Raw genomic sequence first — 22,863 nt, 5'->3', positions numbered from 1 at the left:
TTGAGGTCCGCTTACTAGATAGCAGAAGACAGATAGTATACTTTCATGGTCAGCAGAAAAATACTAACAAAACACCATCCAGAGATTACCTTAAACTCTGGCATTAACTCATAACGCCAGAGTAGCAATCCCTGATCGACGAGAGCTTTCCAGACACAGTAACAAAACTTCAGCTGCGAACTGGAACAAATAGGCAAAACAAAACATGGACAAAAGTCCAACTTATCAGTAGTTGTCTAGAAGCAGGAACAAGCACTGAGAGGCATCAGATAACATTGTTGACCGGCAAGAAACCACCAGAGAAATGAGCTTAAATAGCGACACCCACTACTGATGGAATCAGGTGAAACAGGAAAGAGGATGACAAGTCCAATTCCACAAGCGGCCACCGGGGGAGCCCAGAATCCAAATTCACAACAGTACCCCCCCCTCAAGGAGGGGGCACCGAACCCTCACCAGATCCACCAGGGCGACCAGGATGAGCCCTATGGAAGGCACGAACAAGATCAGAAGCATGAACATCAGATGCATTGACCCAAGAATTATCCTCCTGGCCGTAACCCTTCCAGTTGACCAGATACTGGAGTTTCCGTCTGGAAACACGAGAGTCCAAAATTTTCTCCACAACGTACTCCAACTCACCCTCAACCAACACCGGAGCAGGAGGCTCAACAGAAGGTACAACAGGTACCTCATACCTGCGCAATAACGACCGATGAAAAACGTTATGAATGGAAAAGGACGCAGGGAGGTCCAAACGGAAAGAAACAGGATTAAGAATCTCCAATATTCTATAAGGGCCGATGAACCGAGGTTTAAACTTAGGAGAAGAGACCCTCATAGGGACAAAACGAGAAGACAGCCACACTAAATCTCCAACACAAAGCCGAGAACCAACACGACGATGACGGTTGGCAAAACGCTGAGTCTTCTCCTGTGACAACTTCAAATTGTCCATAACCTGCCCCCAGATGTGATGCAATCTCTCCACCACCGCATCCACTCCAGGACAATCCGAGGATTCCACCTGACCGGAGGAAAATCGAGGGTGAAACCCCGAATTACAGAAAAACGGGGACACCAAGGTGGAAGAACTGGCCCGATTATTGAGGGCGAACTCTGCCAATGGCAAAAAAGCAACCCAATCATCCTGGTCAGCAGAGACAAAACACCTCAGATATGTCTCAAGGGTCTGATTAGTCCGCTCGGTCTGGCCATTAGTCTGAGGGTGAAAAGCAGATGAAAAAGACAAATCTATGCCCATCCTAGCACAGAATGCCCGCCAAAATCTAGACACAAATTGGGTACCTCTGTCAGAAACAATATTCTCAGGAATACCGTGCAATCGGACAACATTCTGAAAAAACAGAGGAACCAACTCAGAAGAAGAAGGCAACTTGGGCAGAGGAACCAAATGGACCATTTTAGAGAAACGGTCACAGACCACCCAGATGACAGACATCTTCTGGGAAACAGGCAGATCTGAAATAAAATCCATCGAGATGTGTGTCCAAGGCCTCTTAGGAATAGGCAAGGGCAACAGCAGTCCGCTAGCCCGAGAACTACAAGACTTAGCCCGAGCACAAACGTCACATGACTGCACAAAGACTCGCACATCTCGTGACAGAGAAGGCCACCAGAAGGATCTTGCCACCAAATCCCTGGTACCAAAAATTCCGGGATGACCTGCCAATGCAGAAGAATGTACCTCAGAGATGACTCTGCTGGTCCAATCATCCGGAACAAACAGTCTATCAGGCGGACAACGATCCGGTCTATCCGCCTGAAACTCTTGCAAGGACCGCCGCAGATCAGGAGAAACGGCCGACAAAATTACTCCCTCCCTAAGGATACCTGTGGGTTCAGAATTACCAGGAGAGTCCGGGTCAAAACTCCTAGAAAGGGCATCTGCCTTAACATTCTTAGAACCCGGTAGGTATGACACCACAAAATTAAAGCGAGAAAAAAATAAAGACCAGCGCGCCTGTCTAGGATTCAGGCGTCTGGCAGTCTCAAGATAAATCAAATTTTTGTGGTCAGTCAATACCACCACCTGATGCCTAGCCCCCTCGAGCCAATGGCGCCACTCCTCAAACGCCCACTTCATGGCCAAAAGCTCCCGATTCCCAACATCATAATTCCGCTCTGCGGGCGAAAATTTGCGAGAAAAGAAGGCACAAGGCCTAATGACGGAGCAGTCGGAACCTTTCTGCGACAACACTGCCCCAGCTCCGATCTCCGAAGCGTCAACCTCAACCTGAAAAGGCAGATTCACATCAGGCTGACGCAACACAGGGGCAGAGGCAAAACGGCGCTTAAGCTCCTGAAAGGCCTCTACAGCATGAGGGGACCAATTAGCAACATCAGCGCCTTGTCTGGTCAAATCAGTCAGTGGTTTAACGACATCCGAAAAACCAGCAATAAATCGGCGGTAAAAGTTGGCAAAGCCCAAAAATCTCTGAAGACCCTTAAGAGAGGAGGGCTGAGTCCAGTCACAAATAGCTTGCACCTTGACGGGATCCATCTCAATGGAAGAGGGAGAAAAAATATACCCCAAAAAGGAAATTTTCTGGACCCCAAAAACGCACTTAGACCCCTTCACACATAAAGAATTAGACCGCAGAACCTGAAAAACTCTCCTGACCTGCTGGACATGAGAGTCCCAGTCATCAGAAAAAATCAGAATATCATCCAGATATATTATCATAAATTTATCCAGAAAATCGCGGAAAATATCATGCATAAAAGACTGGAAAACTGAAGGGGCATTAGAAAGACCAAAAGGCATGACCAAATACTCAAAGTGGCCCTCGGGCGTATTAAATGCGGTCTTCCACTCATCCCCCTGCCTGATCCGCACCAAATTATACGCCCCACGAAGATCAATTTTAGAGAACCACTTAGCACCCTCTATACGAGCAAACAAATCAGTAAGCAATGGCAATGGGTATTGATACTTAACAGTGATCTTATTCAGAAGCCGATAATCAATACATGGTCTCAAAGAGCCGTCTTTTTTTGAGACAAAGAAAAACCCAGCTCCCAAGGGAGAAGAAGATGGACGAATATGTCCCTTTTCCAAAGACTCCTTTATATATTCCCGCATAGCAGCATGTTCCGGCACAGACAAATTAAACAAACGACCCTTTGGATATTTACAACCCGGTATCAAATCTATGGCACAATCGCACTCACGGTGCGGAGGTAACGACCCAAGCTTGGGTTCGTCAAAGACGTCTTGATAATCAGAGAGGAACTCAGGGACTTCAGAGGGAATGGACGACGAAATAGAAACCAAAGGTACGTCCCCATGAATACCCTTACATCCCCAGCTCAACACAGACATAGCTCTCCAGTCCAAGACTGGGTTGTGAGACTGCAACCATGGCAATCCCAGTACCAAATCGTCATGTAAATTATACAGCACCAGGAAACGAATAATCTCCTGGTGATCCGGATTGATACGCATGGTTACTTGTGTCCAGTATTGTGGTTTATTATTAGCCAATGGGGTGGAGTCAATCCCCTTCAGAGGAATAAGAGTCTCCAAAGGCTCTAAATCAAAACCACAACGATTGGCAAAGGACCAATCCATAAGACTCAGAGCGGCGCCAGAGTCAACATAGGCGTCCGTGGCAATGGATGACAAAGAGCAAATCAGGGTTACAGACAAAATAAACTTAGACTGAATGGTGCCAATGGAAACAGACTTATCAAGCTTCTTTGTACGCCTAGAGCATGCCGATATAACATGAGTAGAATCCCCACAATAGAAACACAATCCATTCTTCCGTCTAAAATTCTGTCGCTCGCTCCTGGACAGAATTCTATCACACTGCATACTTTCTGGCGTCTTTTCCATAGACACCGCCAGATGGTGCATCGGTTTGCGCTCCCGCAGACGCCTATCAATCTGAATAGCCATTGTCATGGACTCATTCAGACCTGCAGGCAAAGGGAACCCCACCATAACATCCTTAACGGAATCAGAGAGACCTTCTCTGAAAGTTGCCGCCAAGGCGCACTCATTCCACTGAGTAAGCACAGACCATTTACGGAATTTTTGGCAGAAAACTTCAGCTTCGTCTTGCCCCTGAGATAGTGCCATCAAAGTTTTTTCTGCCTGAAGTTCCAAATGAGGTTCCTCATAAAGCAAGCCCAAGGCCAGAAAAAACGCATCCACATCGCGTAACGCAGGATCCCCTGCTGGCAATGAGAAGGCCCAATCTTGAGGGTCACCCCTGAGCAAGGAAATCACAATCCTAACCTGCTGAGCAGGGTCTCCAGCTGAACGAGACTTCAGGGACAAATAAAGCTTACAATTATTTCGGAAATTCTGGAAGCTAGCTCTATTCCCTGTGAAGAACTCCGGCAAAGGAATTCTCGGCTCAGATACCGGAGCATGTACTACAAAATCTTGTAAATTTTGTACTTTCGTGATGAGATTATTCAAACCCGCAGTTACATTCTGGAGATCCATTATTGTCAGGTGCACACAGAGCATACAGAGATTAGGAGGAGAGAGAGAAAAAAGACTGCAGCAAGGCAGACTGGAGGAAAAAAAAAAAAAAAAAAAAAAAAATTCCAGCAGACTTCTTATAACTCTCCTTTCTCAACCTGGGTCTTTAACACTTTATGGGCCGGTCAAACTGTCATGATCTCTGCAGGCAGAGATCATAGCAAGCCTATAGAGGGACAAGCTCTCGGAAGATGGAACTATACTGACCATGAACTAAGCCTGCCGCGCAACTAGAAATAGCCAGGTAGCATTTCCTATTTATCGCTAGATGCCCAGCTCTGGCCTAAGACCTAAATAGCTAGCAGAGGGAAATATAAGACCTGGCTCACCTCTAGAGAAATATTCCAAAGAAGACAGTAGCCCCCCACATATAATGACGGTGAGTTCAGATGAAACAACAAACGCAGCAGGAAAATAGTCTTAGCAAATTTGAGGTCCGCTTACTAGATAGCAGAAGACAGATAGTATACTTTCATGGTCAGCAGAAAAATACTAACAAAACACCATCCAGAGATTACCTTAAACTCTGGCATTAACTCATAACGCCAGAGTAGCAATCCCTGATCGACGAGAGCTTTCCAGACACAGTAACAAAACTTCAGCTGCGAACTGGAACAAATAGGCAAAACAAAACATGGACAAAAGTCCAACTTATCAGTAGTTGTCTAGAAGCAGGAACAAGCACTGAGAGGCATCAGATAACATTGTTGACCGGCAAGAAACCACCAGAGAAATGAGCTTAAATAGCGACACCCACTACTGATGGAATCAGGTGAAACAGGAAAGAGGATGACAAGTCCAATTCCACAAGCGGCCACCGGGGGAGCCCAGAATCCAAATTCACAACAGGTAAACCACTGTTTGGGCGCACGTCAGGGGTCGGAAGGGAAGTAGTGACATTTGAAATGCAGACTTTGATGGAATGGTCTGCGGGCGTCACATTGCATTTGCAGAGCCCCTGATGTGCCTAAACAGTAGAAAAAACCCACAAGTGACCCCATTTTGGAAACTAGACCCCAAAAGGATCTTATCTAGATGTGTGGTGAGCACTTTCAACCCCCAAGTGTTTCACATAAGTTTATAACGTAGAGCCGTGAAAATAAAAAATAATTGTTCTTTCCTCAAAATTATGTTTTAGCAAGTAATTTTTTATTTTTGCAAGGGTAACAGGAGAAATTGGACCCCAATAGTTGTTGCCCAGTTTGTCCTGAGTACGCTGGTATCCCATATGTGGGGGTAAACCACTGTTTGGGCGCACGTCGGGGCTTGGAAGGGAGGGCACACCATTTGACTTTTTGAACGCAAGATTGGCTGGAATCAATGGTGGCGCCATGTTGCGTTTGGAGACCCCTGATGTGCCTAAACAGTGGAAACCCCTCAATTCTAACTTCAACACTAACCCCAACACACCCCTAACCCTAATCCCAACTGTAGCCATAACCCTAATCACAACCCTAACCCCAACACACCCGTAACCCTAAATCCAACCCTAATCCTAACCCTAATTCCAACCCTACCCACAACTGTAACCCCAACACAACCCTAACCCTATCCTTAACCCTAACCACAAGCCTAATCTTAACCCTATTTCCAACCCTAGCCCTAATTCCAACCCTAAGGGTACCGTCTCACATAACGATTTACCAACGATCACGACCAGCGATACGACCTGGCTGTGATCGTTGGAAAGTCATTGTGTGGTCGCTGGGGAGCTGTCACACAGACCGCTCTCCAGCGACCAACGATGCCAAGGTCCCGGGTAACCAGGGTAAACATCGGGTTACTAAGCGCAGGGCCGCGCTTAGTAACCCGATGTTTACCGTGGTTACCAGCGTAAAAGTAAAAAAAAAAAAACGTACATACTCACATTTCGGTGTCCTTCAGGTCCCTTGCCGTCTGCTTCCCGCTCTGACTGAGTGCCGCCGTACAGTGAGAGCAGAACGCAGCGGTGACGTCACTGCTGTGCTGTGCTCTCACTTTCCGGCCGGCAGACAGTCAGAGCGGGAAGCAGACGGCAAGGGACCTGAAGGACACCGAAATGTGAGTATGTACGTTTTTTTGTTTTTTTTTTACTTTTACGCTGGTAACCACGGTAAACATCGGGTTACTAAGCGCGGCCCTGCGCTTAGTAACCCGATGTTTACCCTGGTTACAAGTGAACACATCGCTGGATCGCTGTCACACACAACGATCCAGCGATGACAGCGGGAGATCCAGCGACGAAAGAAAGTTCCAAACGATCTGCTACGACGTACGATTCTCAGCAGGGTCCCTGATCGCTGCTGCGTGTCAGACACAGCGATGATATATGGATATCGCTGGAACGTCACGGATCGTACCGTCGTAGCGACAAAAGTGCCACTGTGAGACGGTACCCTAACTCTAATTCCAACCCTAACCCTAAGGCTATGTGCCCACTTTGCGGATTCGTGTGAGATTTTTCCGCACCATTTTTGAAAAATCCGCAGGTAAAAGGCACTGCGTTTTACCTACGGATTTACAGCGGATTTCCAGTGTTTTTTTGTGCGGATTTCACCTGCGGATTCCTATTGAGGAACAGGTGTAAAACGCTGCGGAATCCGCACAAAATTGACATGCTGCGGAAAATACATAGCGTTTCTGCACGGAATTTTCCGCACCATGGGCACAGCGGATTTGGTTTTCCATAGGTGTACATGGTACTGTAAACCTGATGGAAAACTGCTACGAATTCGCAGCGGCCAATCCGCTGCGGATCCGCGGCCGATCCGCTGCGGATCCGCGGCCGATCCGCTGCGGATCCGCGGCCGATCCGCTGCGGATCCGCGGCAATCCGCTGCGGATTCGCAGCCAAATCTGCACTGTGTGCATATGCCCTAACCCTACCCCTAACCCTACCCCTACCCCTAATTCTAACCCTAATTCTAACCCTAGTTCTAACCCTAACCCTAGCAGAAAAAAAAAAAAAAATATTTTATTTATTTTTATTATTCTCCCTATGGGGGTGATAAAGGGGGGGGGGGGTCATTTACTTTTTTTTTATTTTGATCACTGCGATAGGCTATATCGCAGTGATCAAAATAGATCTGGAACGAATCTGCCAGCCGGCAGACTCTGCGGGCGCAGTGCGCAGGCGCCCGCCATATTGGACAATGGCGGCGCCCATGGAGAAGCCGGACGGACACCGGGAGGCCAGGTAAGTATGTAGGGGGGGGTGATCGGATCACGGGGGGGGGACCGGAGCACAGGGAGGGGGCACCGGAGCACGGGGGGAGCGGGCAGGAGGACGGAGGAGCCGGCAGGCGGACGGAGGGGACCGGACCCCGTAACGGAGCACCGGGGGGGCAATCGGTGGGGTGGGGTGGGGGCAGATTAGGTTTTCCAGCCATGGCCGATGATATTGCAGCATCGGCCATGGCTGGATTGTAATATTTCACCGTTTTTTTGGGTGAAATATTACAAATCGCTCTGATTGGCAGTTTCACTTTCAACAGCCAATCAGAGCGATCGTAGCCACGAGGGGGTGAAGCCACCCCCCCTGGGCTGAAGCACCACTCCCCCTGTTCCTGGAGATCGGGTGAAATTGGAGTTAACCCTTTCACCCGATCTGCAGGAGCGCGATCCCTCCATGACGCATACGCTGCGTCATAGGTCGTTTTGGCACCGACTTTCATGACGCAGCGTATGCGTCAAAGGTCGCTAAGGGGTTAAAGTCAGTCAGAAAAGCCTCAACATCATCCTCCAGAGTCATTTTCTGAAAGGCCTCCCATACTGTTCCTCTCACACGAGTACCATCATTTTGGCTTGCAGGAGGTACCATCTCTCTGGCTTGAACTATTTCTGTCAGGAGAGTCATCTGCTGCTGCTGAAACTGCTGCTGCTGCAGATTGCCCTGAAACAATTTCTTAATAAGCTCCTCCATGCTTTCAGATCATATTTGCAATGCTGTAGTTGCCTTAAACCAGGACATTCAGACTTTAAACTGTAATCACCTGTGCTCTTTGGAACTGTGCCTGCATTCTCCACCAGTTGTAAGAGTTTTTGCCCTCTGATAGCCCCTTGGATATGCACAGGCACAGGGTGTTTATATAAAAAAATAAAGTTTATTTTCCTGTTTTAACTATACGGCTCCAAACTGAAAATAGCTTTTCTTTAGCACAAATGTATAATAAAACAAGTCCTTTCTCTAGGTAAGGCGAAGTAAATCCTGCTATAACTCAGTAATACATCCAATGGATTATCGGCAGAAAGGTTTTGATGAATAAATGGGTAAAAGAGGGTCGGTGACTTTTATTTCAAATAAAGGACTTTACTCTGGTTGTGTTTTTATTATAATCTGACTATGGGATTAGTAAAGGGGGCATCTTATAGATGCCTCTCCATTACTAACCCATAGGCTTGATGTCAGTGGCCATAAAACAACTGACATCAACCTAAAACCTATTACCCTACTTGCCACCGCACCAGGGCAAGTGAGAAGAGCGGAGGCTAAGCGCCAAAATTAGATGTACCATTTCTGGGAAGACTGAGGGCTTATGTTCTTAGTATGGTAGTGGGCCAATATCCATAGCAGGTTCCTAGGCTATTAATATCAGCCTGCAGCTGTCTGTTTAGCCTCTGCTGGTTATTAACTATAGGGGGACCCCAATTATTTTTTGGTTGGGTCTCCCCTATAATAACCAGTAAAGACTAATCAAACAGCTGTGAGCTGAGATTAGTAGCCTAGGAAACTTTGGGGCTATTGGCCCCTTCCCAGAATATTAACAGCAGTCCGCAGTTGTCGGCTTTCCCTCAGCTGGTTATGAAAATTACAGGGGACCTCACACAGTTTTTTTTGTTTATTAACAAGTACAGTAAGGTCACTTGAGTTCATAGCAACTGTTTCTCTTGCTTTGCAGTATTCATTTAATTGGGGTCCGGGTATCGTTTTGGTACTCGAGCCGAAAGTTTTTTTGAAGTTCGGCAGAACTCAACTGACCCAAACTTCCATATGTCCACCCATCACTAATGACTAGTCCATTTTGTTTTCACTTTTGTTTTTTCAACTACCACTTCCAAAAGTCATAATTTTTTTTATCTTTGCATCAACATAACTGTATAGGGCTTGTTGTTTACAGGACAAGTTGTAATTTTGCATGACACTTTACAAAGTGTTGATCTGAGATACAGAGAAAAATTCAAAGTTGGTTGAGAAAAACTCAATTCTTCCATTATTTAGGAGGTATTATCATTATTAAGATGCTTAGTGTTTGGTAAAAGTGATCTAGCAATGTGAATCTTTAAGTCAGTGCAATTATGGCAATTCCAAACTGTATATGGTAATTTTTTATGTTTTATCTGTTAAAAAAACTTCTGAACTGTGTAAAAAATGTTGTTGTTTTCTGAGATACATAACGTCTTCTTATTTCTTAGTTGAAACTATGCCAAGGCTTGGTTTCATTTTTTTTGTTTTAGGCGGTTAACATATGAGCTTAATAAATCTATAATTGAACAAAGAGGCCTTTTACAGATCCAACAATACCAAAATATTTTTATTTTAGTCTTTACTTTTTTAATTTTGCAATGGTAAAAGTGCATGATTCAAAGTTCAAGTTATGCAAACGGTTGACCCATGAAATGTGGGGCGTAACTGGGATCACTATCAGCATAGGGCATAGTTTTTCTGATCATGGTCAACGCCTTTTGTTTTTATGTAGATTCATTCTTATGAAAAATATAAGTTGGTCTTCAGAGGTGACGCTAATGTGATGTGAAATCCAGTACACCTTATTTACCTTGCAATAAGTTGTATTCTTTGGTCAGTTTTCATGATACGTGACTTTTGCACGATATACCGGATGGTCACGATGACGCATTAACCACATTTTCCATTTAAGGGGAGTGAGATGGGTAAGTGATATAAAACACAAGAGAAGAACCGCTGCACAATCTTTCTTTTTTATCAACACTCTGATCGCAAAATGGAGCTTTCTGGGACTCTCTTCATATTCTCTCTTCTGGGCCTTGTTCTACAGATCGGTAAGAAAACATATCTCATGGCATCCACTAGTTTATTTTAATTTGTAAAATTCTGAATAACTTCAGAAAAGAGATGTAAAAAAATAATGTTATTTGTGGAGAAAGAAAAATGTGTTTGGCAGTAAAACCATATAATGTTGTTTATGTAAAACAAAAATAGCAAAAAACTTTAAAACTTTCTACTTAATATAGGCTGCCATAGGCTAAAAAGACATAAAAACAGACAAAACAAATCAAAATCTACTTTTTATTCCAATGTCTACTTTTACCTAAGGACATAAAAAAAACCAAGAAAATACAAACAGATATATACCGAATGTTTCAAGATTTGGACATATTGATAAAATTCATTGCCAAGTAAGAATGATAAATATAAATAAAAGTTAAGAAAACTTTACGTACGGTATGTTTATTTCTGTTTTTAAGCCTAAATGTATTTTAAATAATATAAATGATATAATGTCTAATTATAATACCGGTAATTTGTATGAAATCAAGGAGAAAATGTATTTTTCTATAAATAAGTTATATAAAGTTGTTTATATAAAGTTGTAATATAATTTTAATAAAGTAAAACAATAAATGAAAAACCAAATAAATAGTGTTTTGTAAGAATTAAAAGATTATTAAAAAGAGCCGTTAAGTTTCATCACAATCTCTCTTCATGCCTTTATTCTGAACCTCAGGAGATCATGTCTCACAAGAGATAAAATTTTCTTTATACCTTTAATTTTATACTAGACTTTCTTTGGGCACTAATGCAATTAATCTGCTATAAATTCCAACACAGTCACAAATATAGAAGATGATGAAAACGGGCTGACATTTTTCTTCAAATTCTAATATTTGTTAGATAACCCTTAACTATAAAAAAACATAAATGTCAATTTTATAACATAAAATTATATAAATTATATAATTATAATTATATATAAAATATATTATATTCTATTTGAGATTGTATAAAGTAAGAAAAAAAATGTCAACCTACTGTGTTCAGAAGTAATTTTGGCATTTAACACAATAATAATAATAATAATAATAATAATAATAATAAAAGCAAGAGTTACACAATTAGATCTATGAGCTTCTTAAAGCATCAAGAATAGGCATATGAAGAAAAATATTTGTTATACTACATTCACATATAGCGCTTTAATTTATGCATTTAATTTGTATTAATTATTATCATGGGCAGAACATAAAAACTGAAAGACAAACTTTTTTTTTAATCTATCCTGCTCATCAATCATCAAATAAAATGGAATAATTCACTTTATGGTTATAAGATATCAAGTATTACTATGTTCCATGTTTTATGAATGTTTACAAAAGAGTTTTTACTTAAAAAAAAACATTTAGTGTATTTATTATATTTATAAAATGATAATCTTATATATGTTTTTTTAAATTTCATTATGATTGTTACTTATAATAATTAGACAATACTGACATTATTATATTTCAGCATGTCATGCCCATATTTATAGTATGATATGCATGTATTTGTATATCGATATCTCTCTCTCTATATATATATACAGTGGGTACGAAAAGATTTCAGAACCCTTCCAATTGTTCACTCTTTGTTTCATTGCAGCCATTTGGTAACTTCAAATTTATTAAAAAAGAAAAACTGAAATATCACATGGTCATAAGTATTCAGACCCTCTGCTCAGACACTCATATTTAAGTCACATGCTGTCCATTTCCTTGTGATCCTCATTGACATGGTTCTACTCCTTCATTGGAGTCCAGCTGTGTTACTTACACAGATAGGACTTGATTTGGAAAGGCACACACTTGTCTATATAAGACCTCACAGCTCACAGTGCATGTCAGACCAAATGAGAATCATGAGGTCAAAGGAACTGGCCAAGGAGCTCAGAGACAGAATTGTGGCAAAGCACAGATCTGGGCAAATGAGATTCTCTGGTCTGATGAGACGAAGATAGACCTTTTTGGTGATAATTCTAGAGGCATGTGTGGAGAAAACCAGGCACTGCTCATCACCTGCCCAATACAATCCCAACAGTGAAACATGGTGGTAGCAGCATCATGCTATAGGGGTGTTTTTCAGCTGCATGGTCAGGACGACTGGTTGCCATTGAAAGAAACATGAATACGGCCAAATACAAAGATATCCTGGATGAAAACCTCTTCCAGAGTGCTCTGGACCTCAGACGTGGCCGAAGGTTCACCTTCCAACAAGACAATGACCCTAAGCACACAGCTAAAATAACAAAGCAGTGACTTCAGAACAACTCTGTGACCATTCTTGACTGGCCCAGCCAGAGCCCTGACCTAAACCCAACTGAGCATCTCTGGAGAGACCTGAAAATGGCTGTCCACCAATGTTCACCATCCAACCTGACGGAACTGGAGAGAATCTGCAAGGAAGAATGGCAGAGGATCCCCAAATCCAGATGTGAAAAACTTGTTGCATCATTCCCAAGAAGACTCATGGCTGTACTAGCTCAAAAGGTGCTTCTCCTCAATACTGAGCAAAGGGTCTGAATACATATGTCCATGTGATATTTCAGATTTTCATTTTTAATAAATTTGCAAAAATTACTACATTTCTGGTTTTTTTTTTCAGTCAAGATGGGGTGCAGAGTGTACAGTAATGTGAAATAAAATGAACTTTTTTGAATTTACCAAATGGCTGTAATGAAACAAAGAGTGAAAAATTTAAAGGGGTCTGAATACTTTCCATACCCACTGTATGTATAGATATAGATACACAAATACACGCATATCATAATATAAATATGGGCATGACATGACGAAATATAATAATGTCAGTAAAGTATAATTATAAGTATCAATCATGGAATTAAAAATAATATATATACTGTATGATCATTCACCAACAAGTCATTCAAAGGTTGCTCAACCATCGACCTACCTGTCTTTGATGTGCATGGCCATCTTTACTCCTTTACAGGAGCTGTCGAGGAAGGAGTGGTAGTGACACAACCAGAGAATGTGACAGCAGAAGTTGGAAAGTCGGTGACCATCACTTGCTCATTTACATCTAAGTTTACAGCCTACTCTGTGACATGGTCCATTGGATGCAATAGTACCCAGAACCTTCAGGATAGCCCGTGTTACCAGCACAGGGTAAACATCTCCTTCCCAGATGCTGTCCAGATTCCGCAAAGCTCGCAAGTACCCACCTATGAGGGGAAGACTACAATCACTATCAACAACCTGATGGAGACCGACTCGGGAAGGTTCTGCTGTCATATAAGGTCTGGAAGAAAAACTGGAACCGGAACTGGGACCAGACTGGAGATCACTCCGAGTTCATTTTCTGCAGGTATTTTATGACTAGCAGTTTACAGCAGCATCCATTCCACTGTAAATGTAGCTGGATCTAGGATTCATACATTACTCTGAGATAGAGGAAGGCAAAAAAAAGACAATGTGAGAAATAAGAAATAAGGACGGAGACCTGACTCAATTTTGGACAGTACTGTTATGGTTATACCAAATTTTCATAGATTTTTTTTTTATTTAAATTTAAAAAAAAATTCTAAAGTTTATTAGAAAAGAAAAAGAAAATGTATCATTATTTTTGCATAGTTGGAGCTGTGTGGTGGCTTGTTTTTGAGCTGATGACAAGTTGCCGTATAAATTACTTTTTGATCACTTTTTATTCCATTGGTTTAGAAGGAGCAGAGATTTTAATTTTCTATCATTTTTCATAGGGAAAAGTAGGGTGACTTGAATTTTTATATATTTTCAAAAACATTATTTTTGATTTATTATTTAGCTCTCTTAGGCGACTTAAACCTGAGATCATCTGATCACTTAAGCTATATACTGTAATACTACGGTATTGCCAACATAGTGAAAATCTGAGACTCCTATGTAGCTTAACCGGTGGCTGAACTTCACAGGAGTGCCAAGAAGGCCCCCGACTGCCATGTCAACTCATTGGAGCCCCATGAATGTGTTGTGGCGAGCCAATTTGGGCATGGTACGTGAAGTGTGATGAAATGGTGAAAAAAATGCAATTCTGCTAAATGATTTGGAAGCATGGTTATCCATTTCAGTCCATTACCGCGATCCCAAATGTGTATCAATTTTTTTCTGTTTAAGTGATGAGAAAAAATTCAAATCTTGCCCCCAATTTTTTTTTTTTTTTGGGGGCCTGAATGAGGGCTTGTTTCGTGTGCAGTGAGATGATACGTTCATTAATATTAGTATCATGTACATTTAATGCCTTGATTTTATATTATTACATTTTTAGAGAGGTGAGGTGATTAAAAAATCCCTGAATTCTGGGGTTTTGATTTTTTTTGATTCCTCATGGTGTTTAACAATCAGATATAGTAATTCCATATTTTAATAGATCAGACTTTTAAGGATGTGGCAATACCAAATACTTTATGTTTATTTATTTTTAACAGGGGAACAGGAGGGGTAATTTGAACTTTTACATATACTTTTTTATTAAACTTTTTTATATTTTTAAAAACTGTTTTGCTTTTACACTATTTTTTAATAGGCTTGCACCATATTATGATGCAATTTTTTTTTCTCCATAAAAATGGCGCTGGCTGCGGTGCTTGCGCAGTAGCATCTATTGGAATGCGATAGATGCTATGGCCAATTTGATGAAGATAATTTTTTTCCACCCCATGATAGTGTAAGAATAAAGCATATAGGCATATTAGGTATGTATCATGCTACTGCGCAGGTGCCACCGCCGGCACAATTTTGATGAAGTAGAATTTTTTTTGTAGCCCCACAATAGTATATCCAGTATGTAAAATAGGGGGCGGTCACTGAAAGATCAGTGACCTATCATAAGCCCATACTAATGAATATGTAAGCACAGCACCACATAAAGTCCCGCCCATGGCCCCACCCACAGCTCCACCCATGGCCCCACCTACAGGTCGTCCTAAAGCACGAGAATCTCATTAACTGAAAACTACAAATACAGATTAAACAACAATCACAAGACAGATTTCATCAATCAAGGTATCATTTTAATCAGTATAATGGCGCCAACCTGACAATGTCTGTACTTTACTGAGCAAAATCCTGGTGACAGGTTCGCTTTAACACGAGCATGCCGGAAGCGCAATACAAACCCCACCCATCAGCGCCCCTGTCGCGTGATTGCGGGGCACCGATGGGTTGGCATGAAAGCTGGGGGTCTACAGAAGACCCCCATGCCTGTCATTGCAGATGATGATTTCTACTACACATATATTAAACAATATATAAAAAATTTAATTAATTATTATATATTATTATTAATTAATACGAACATACAAGTTCAAATAACTTCATTTTTCCGTATTCAAAATAAAACAATGAAAAATACACATTTGGTATCGCTGCATTAAAAGATGTCTAACATATCAAAATATAATCTGATTGGTAAATGGTGTAACGAGAAGAAAATCAAAAAGCCAGAATTACGTTATTTTGCCCACCACAACATTACAATAAAATGAAATATTAGGCTATGAAATGATCGTATCTACCCCAAAATAGTATCAATAAAACCATCAGCTTGGTGTCAGTCCCAGCTCCCGAAAAATGGAGACGCTACGGGTCTCGCAAAGTGGCGTAATTTTTTTTTTACAAACTTTTGATTTTGTATTTACCAGTTAAATAAAAAAAAAACCTACACATGTTTGGTATCTGTGTACTCGTAATGACTTGGAGGATCATCGTGGCAGGTGATTTCTAGAATTTAGTGAACATGGCAAAAAAAAAAAAAACTATCGTGGTATTGGACTTTTTGGGGGAATTTCACTGCGCTTGGATTTTTTTTCTTGTTTTCCAGTACACTATATGGTAAAATCAAAGGTGTCGTTCAAAAGTACAACTCTTTTTGCAAAAACAAGCCCTCTAACGGCCATATTGACAGAAAAATAGAAAAGTTATGGCTTTGGGAAGCAGGGAAGCAAAGAAACAGAAGCTCAAAATGAAAATTTGCAAAGTTGTGAAGGGGTTAGCACTTCTTTTTTTTTAAAGGTTCTTAATTTGCAGCATTTTTTTTAGTATGTAAAAAATTTACCAATTCTGTACAAGTTCAGAAACTTTGCTGTCTTTATTGTAGGCACCAACACACGGAAACCCCTCTATAAAAATCCTTCATTTGCCTTCAGTACTTTGATCACACGATAATATAAAGGATTTATCTGGGACTTTCATATCGATGGTCTAACCGCTGCTGGCACTAGGAACAGCTAATCCGTGGGGGCACTAGGTTTTGTACCCCTCGCTAATCAGACATTCATGAAGACCCATCCTAAGTTCAATGTTCTGTCATGGGGCGGTGCCGGTGCTGCTTCAGTTACCGCTCTGCGTGTAAAGAGCGAGCGCTGTAACTGAGCCCCTGACACTGACTGACAGCCAGCCCCTAACACAGAGCATGCTGTCAGTCAGTGCCGGTAGTGCGGTCACAGCCACCACTCACTATGCACAGAGTGGTGACTGAAACCAAACCGACGCTACCCCATAACTAAACTCTAAATGCTGCTGGGTTGAATAAAGTTAATTTCCTCCCGGCAGCGGAGCTCCAAGTGCGGGCGCTGGGCAGGTTCAGAATGCTATTAACCTGCAGATTAACCCCATATCTACAGGTTAATAGAGGTGAAAGCTTCCCTTTAAATCAAAACAATAGTATTTCTTAATTTAATTAATAATGTGCTCTTTTTTTTAACCTTATATAAAGTGTCCTAGAAGGATTGCTGGTGATACAACCAAAGATGGTGAGAAAAGAGGCTGGAGAGTTGATGATTATCACTTGCTCATTTATGTCGGAGTTTCTTGCCTTTTCTACAACATAGACTGTAGGGTGTAATTGTGCCAAGAACCTTAAGTATAACCCTTGTTTCCAACAGTAATAGTTTATAGCTGTGAAATAGACATGAAAATAGTAACTTAGTGTTACATTAAATGGACAACATATTGCTGTTCCGGGAAATGTAGATAAATCCAGAGATCTAAATCCCCTGGATAACTGAAGAGATAGGTTCTGTCTGGCAACAGCCACTACTAGGGGGAGCCCTCTGCATACAATTTATACATTGAAGTCAGTAATAACACAGTATGCACTGAGCTCCTGAGCACCCTCTTGTGATGGCTGGAAGATTTCACAATTAAAAACTTTTTGAAGGCAATTTGGAGATCAGTATCAGAATGGAGATCTGGTTGAGCTAAAAGGTGGTCATTCACTTTAAGCAACAAGCAATTATCTTCAGTGTCTACTTTTCTTACTTTTTCATACATTTTTGTAATTAAGCTCAAAAGTGACCCATGATCAACCAATACTCATTAATCTAATTGTGTCTTTATTTTACAGATAGAGTGTGTAGACACAAAGTGTTCCTTCCAGTGGAAATCTTACGTATCATCTGCCTCATCATTCTCATCACACTCCTGGGAATTGTAGTGAAGAAGTCCTGCTAGGGCCATTTTACCCACCATCAGTTACTCCTACAATCTTGGAGGATTTTCTCCTCTCTTTTTTGGGCTTTTCTATATTTTATTAGTAATGGTAGGAATAACCATGTACTAACAAAGAACTGTGCCGGCCTCATCGTAGCACATACAACTTACTGTATATGGGATTATCATTACGAGAGTTGAGCAAAAAGTTTCTCCGGACCCTGGTCCAGTGGCCATGTAGTTAGTCCATGTCTCTTCATAAGACAACCTCTTTAATATTTTATCTCTAGAAACACCTTTTAGAGAAGGTACAAAAACCAGATTCATTAATAAAATAGACGTTTTTGGATTTTTTGGGGGAGCGAGTAAGGGTATGTGCACACGTTGCGGACTCTCTGCGGATCCGCAGCGTTTTTTGCAGTGCAGAAACGCTGCAGATCCGCAATTGATTTACAGTACAATGTAAATCAATGAGAAAAAAAAAATGCTGTGCAGACGTTGCGGAAAATCCGCTGCGGAAACGCTGCGGTTTAAAAGAAGTAGCATGTCACTTCTTTTTTGTGAATCTGCAGCGTTTTTGTACCCATTCCATTATAGAAAACCGCAGGGGTAAAAAACGCAGCAAATCCGCAAGAAAACCGCAGCAAAAATGCACAAAAAAAGCTGCGGAACCGCACAAAAAAACGCAGGTGCGTTTTCTGCCAGGAGAGACTGAATCCGCAACAGAAATTCCTAAGCCTAATCCGCAACGTGTGCACAAAGCCTTACAAATGTTTCATTATTTCTGCTTCTAATGTGAATAATTCTGGCATTTACTAAATGAAAAGCATTTTCTCTTTTCTATATTTGCTTCTATAGTCCAACATTTTTGGCAATAAAATAAAATGTTAAATACGAAGTTCTCTCTGGTTTTAAATAAAACTTACATGAATTACTTGGATTCACAGAGCAGAAGTTTGTGGCTTTTCTTTATCAGTGAAATGGAACTAAAAGCCTTAATGAAAAAAATGTATGAGACTTGACCAGGGGGTTGACTGGCCCCGGTAGAGTTTTTGGCAACCATTGATTCTTGCCGAATCCTAAAAACAGTGTGTAACTTTGAGGATTGGGCTCTGTTTGCCGGTTCCAGAGGTTGTCATTTGGCCACAAATATGCAATTTGCATTGTCATGTGTGGACTAGAAGCAGAGGAGAATCTTATAAGCACATGATCGCCCCATTTGTACGTCATATGTTGTGTAGCAGTGGGGTTAGAAGCTGACACCACTCCATACTTGGCGAGTACCGACTGTACTATACAGCTGACACCCACCTGCAACTTACAATTGGGACATCCAGGCATTTATACAGAGATGGGAGGCCCTTCTGCCATGCCAACATCCTCCCTTCCTATTGCAAGATGATCCTCTTGTCATGCAGTCTTCTCCCTGGATTAGAGAAATAGCTCTGTACACATCAAAATCAAAGGTAAAAAAAACCCCTAAAAATTAAAATTTATAAAAATCACCTCACTTGTCGCCCTTGTGTTGCATACATCTAAGAAAGTGCAAAAAATAGCATATAATAGAAGTATTAAAATACAGTATCTTGTTATTTATAAGAATATTAAGATTTGAGAGTCCTTAGTGGTTGATACCTTTTAATGGCTAACTGAAAAGATGGTAACCAGTTGCAAACTTTCGAGACCACTCAGTTCCGTTTATCAGGCATAGAAGAGACCATAGCAGTGTCGAAAGCTTGCAATTTGTTACCATCTTTTCAGTTAGCCATTAAAAGGTATCAACCACTGAGGATTCTCAAATCTTAATATTTTTCTATCTACTGACTAACACCGTACAAAGATATATACCTTTCTTGTTATTTATAGGAAGCTGTAAAAAGAAAAATGCCTAAGTTAGGCTATGTGCACACGTTGCGGATTATATGCGTTTTTACCACATTTTTGCTGCAAAAATGCATACTCAACACAGCCCTATGAATTCAAAGGGATTCCACAAAGCTGTGCTAATCGCGGCGATTCCGCACACATAGGAATGCATTGATCTGCTTACTTTCCACATGGGGCTATGCCCACCATGCGCAAAATACTGTAAGCGGATCATGTGCGGATGGTACCCGGGTGTGAAGACTCTCCTCCAGGCCCTGGGAATAAAAATAGTTATATACTTACCTTCTGGCGGCCCCCAGATCCCGCCCAGGCCTTAGCGATGCTCCTGGCAGCTCCCGTTCCCAGTGATGCCTTGTGACAATGACCTGTGATGACGTAGCGGTCTCGCGTGATGCTACGTCATCTGGGTTCATTGTCGCGAGGCATCTCTGGGAACGGAAGTTGATGGGAGCATCGCAAGGATCGGGAAGGCTGCAGGGGCCGCCGGAAGGTGAGAATATCACGATTTTTTATTTTTTTGTTATTTTTAACATTATATCTTTTTACTATTGATGCTGCATAGGCAGCATCAACAGTAAAAAGTTGGTCACACTTGTCAAATACTATGTTTGACAGGTGTGACCAACCTGTCAATCAGTTTTCCAAGTGAAGCTACAGATCGCTTGGAAAATGCAAGCATTCTGCAAGCTAATTACGCTTACAAAACGCTAGTGTTTAGCGGGAATATGCATGCCAATTCTGCATGCATATTTCCCATGGCAGGGAGTTGTGGAATTGCCATGATAATTTCCACGGCAATTCCGAATATGTGCACATATTGCCTTACAGTTTTTTTTAATCTCCTTATCTGAAAAAATGAATGGAAAGGTGCTCAAAATCGTAAAAATTCCCCTCCCTCAACAAAAAAATTATGTAAAACTACTGCTCTCCCCACAGGTTAAGTGCACACTTTCAGAATCATGTTAGAGTTGGAAGGGACTTCCAGGGTCATCGTGTCCAACCCCCATGTAGAATGCAGGATTCACTAAACCATCTCTCACAGATGTCTGTCCAGTCTCTGTTTGAAGACTTCCTTTGATGGATGACTCACCACCTCTCGTGGCAGCCTGTTACACTCATTCCTCTTTGCTATACTGCCAGCACCTGCTTCTAAGAGCATCAACCGGAGCTTCCATAAAAGTCCATATTAATAAAGTACAAAATGTATTAACTCAAAAGTAAAGAGCTGGCAGCAGGATGCATATGTAGTTGCACCTGGAAGTGCCAACGGTCACAACAAGCAAGAACAAGAGTGAGTCTCTGAGATTTCTTATGACATTACTGAGGTCTTAGGTTCATGCTGCTAGAAGGAAGTTTAGTATGGCGTTATTATTTGGGGGTTAGTATCACCTCAGCCTGAGGCCACCAGCTAAAGGTGATTTTCGACAGACTTGGCACAAGCCACTCTGTCTGGCACATTCCAGAGGAACCCCAATACCCCTTAACCCTTATAAAGTGATCTTGCACCAGGATTCAGTGGAGAGTTCCTACAGAAGGGCTGCTGTCGGAAGTACAAAACAGAGGTAGGAATGGACACCAAAGCCAAGAGCTCACATCAGGAACAGAAGCTAAAATAAGTGGAAGTCAAATATCAAGCCGAGGTCAAAGAATGGGAATAATCAGGATAAACCAGGAAGCACAGTGGTTTGAACCAGGATAGCTGAACCATTGATTTGCAGTGGGAACTGGATTTCAGGGGTTTACATAGAATGGCTTCACCCAGTGCTGACAGCATATTAACCCCTTAGATTTCGAACTGGCCAAAGACACAGTACAATACAAATATGTTAGCATTTGGGCGCACATTTTTAATTTTTTCCCAAGGTCTTGACTAAAACTGGCCACGTTAACATGGTATTGAGTTAAATAGATAACTGGTCTCAATTTTCTTCTCATAAACTCTCCACTGGTCACTCATCAGTTTTCAGACTTGCGAGCGCTGATGTCAGTAAGGTTACCACAGTTCATAGCCGATGAACTGCAATAACCTTCACAATGTCAGCACTTGTCGCAGCAGCCGGATTTACATGCCACTGTCAGTGTGTTCAGGCTGGCATGCTGAGTGGTCACATTAATGATGTCAGCACTCAACACACCATCTGGATGTAGCACAGATGGAGATCTTTGTGGGATGGATTTATGGAGGTCCCCTTTGGATAATTTAAGTATGTAATGGTAATTAATGTGTAAAAGAGGGCTGGGAAGTATTTTTTACAATTAAAGGACTTTTCTCTATGTGTGTTTATTTCTTTTTGACTGCGGGGTTAATAATGGGGGTGTCTGAAAAGACATATCTCCATTACTCACCCCTGGGCTTGATGTTAGCAGACATTACACAGCTGACATCAACCCCAAAATCTAATGTATGCACCATTTCTGGTGTTGTTAGTGAGGAGGGGGCCAATATCCATGGCCCCTTCACAGCCTATTTAGACCAGCCCTCAGCTATGTTATTAGCCTGTCCTGGTTCATTAAAAATAGGGGTGACCACATGTCATTTTTTTGGGATCTCCCCTTTTTTATAACCAGTTAAGGCTAAGTAGACAGATGTGAGTTGATATTAACCCCTTCACGACATGCACCGTACTAGTACAGTACTCCCAGCAGATGTCAGCTGTTTTGAACAGCTGACATGTGCCTCTAACAGCCGAGGGTGTAATCGCGATCCACCTGCAGCTGTTAACCTGTTAAATGCCGCTGTCAATCTCTGACAACAGCATTTAACGCTCGCTTCTGGCAAGCGTGCCAGAAATCCTGCCCATCGGTGACCCCGTTAAGTGGTTGCGGGTCACTGATGGGTCTCCATGACAACCAGAGGTTTCTAGCAGACTTCTATGGTTGTCAGTGCCAGATTGCTATGAGTGCCGCCCAATGCTTAGCGCTCATAGCAGGTGAGCATTTCTGCTACATACAGGTGATCTCATCATCGCGTGTATGTAGCAGGGCCAATCGGACAACTGCAGCTTCTAGTCTCCCATGGAGACAACTGAAGCATGCAA

At 41.8% G+C, this 22,863-nt stretch overlaps 1 protein-coding gene across 1 annotated transcript; it reads left to right on the top strand.

The window, feature by feature from the left end:
- Positions 1 to 10,421: 10,421 nt before the first annotated feature.
- LOC143809441 (uncharacterized) lies at positions 10,422 to 18,254 on the top strand. Its single transcript, XM_077292510.1, has 3 exons — positions 10,422 to 10,516; positions 13,464 to 13,838; positions 17,853 to 18,254. Exons 1-3 carry the CDS (start codon positions 10,459 to 10,461, stop codon positions 17,957 to 17,959), a joined length of 540 nt encoding a protein of 179 aa, XP_077148625.1. The 5' UTR covers positions 10,422 to 10,458; the 3' UTR covers positions 17,960 to 18,254.
- Positions 18,255 to 22,863: the final 4,609 nt, after the last annotated feature.

This window comes from Ranitomeya variabilis, chromosome 2, assembly GCF_051348905.1.
Source record: "Ranitomeya variabilis isolate aRanVar5 chromosome 2, aRanVar5.hap1, whole genome shotgun sequence".
Lineage (NCBI taxonomy): Eukaryota > Metazoa > Chordata > Amphibia > Anura > Dendrobatidae > Ranitomeya > Ranitomeya variabilis.
Note: the sequence above shows the minus strand (reverse complement) of the source record. Positions and strands in the feature narration are given on the sequence as shown.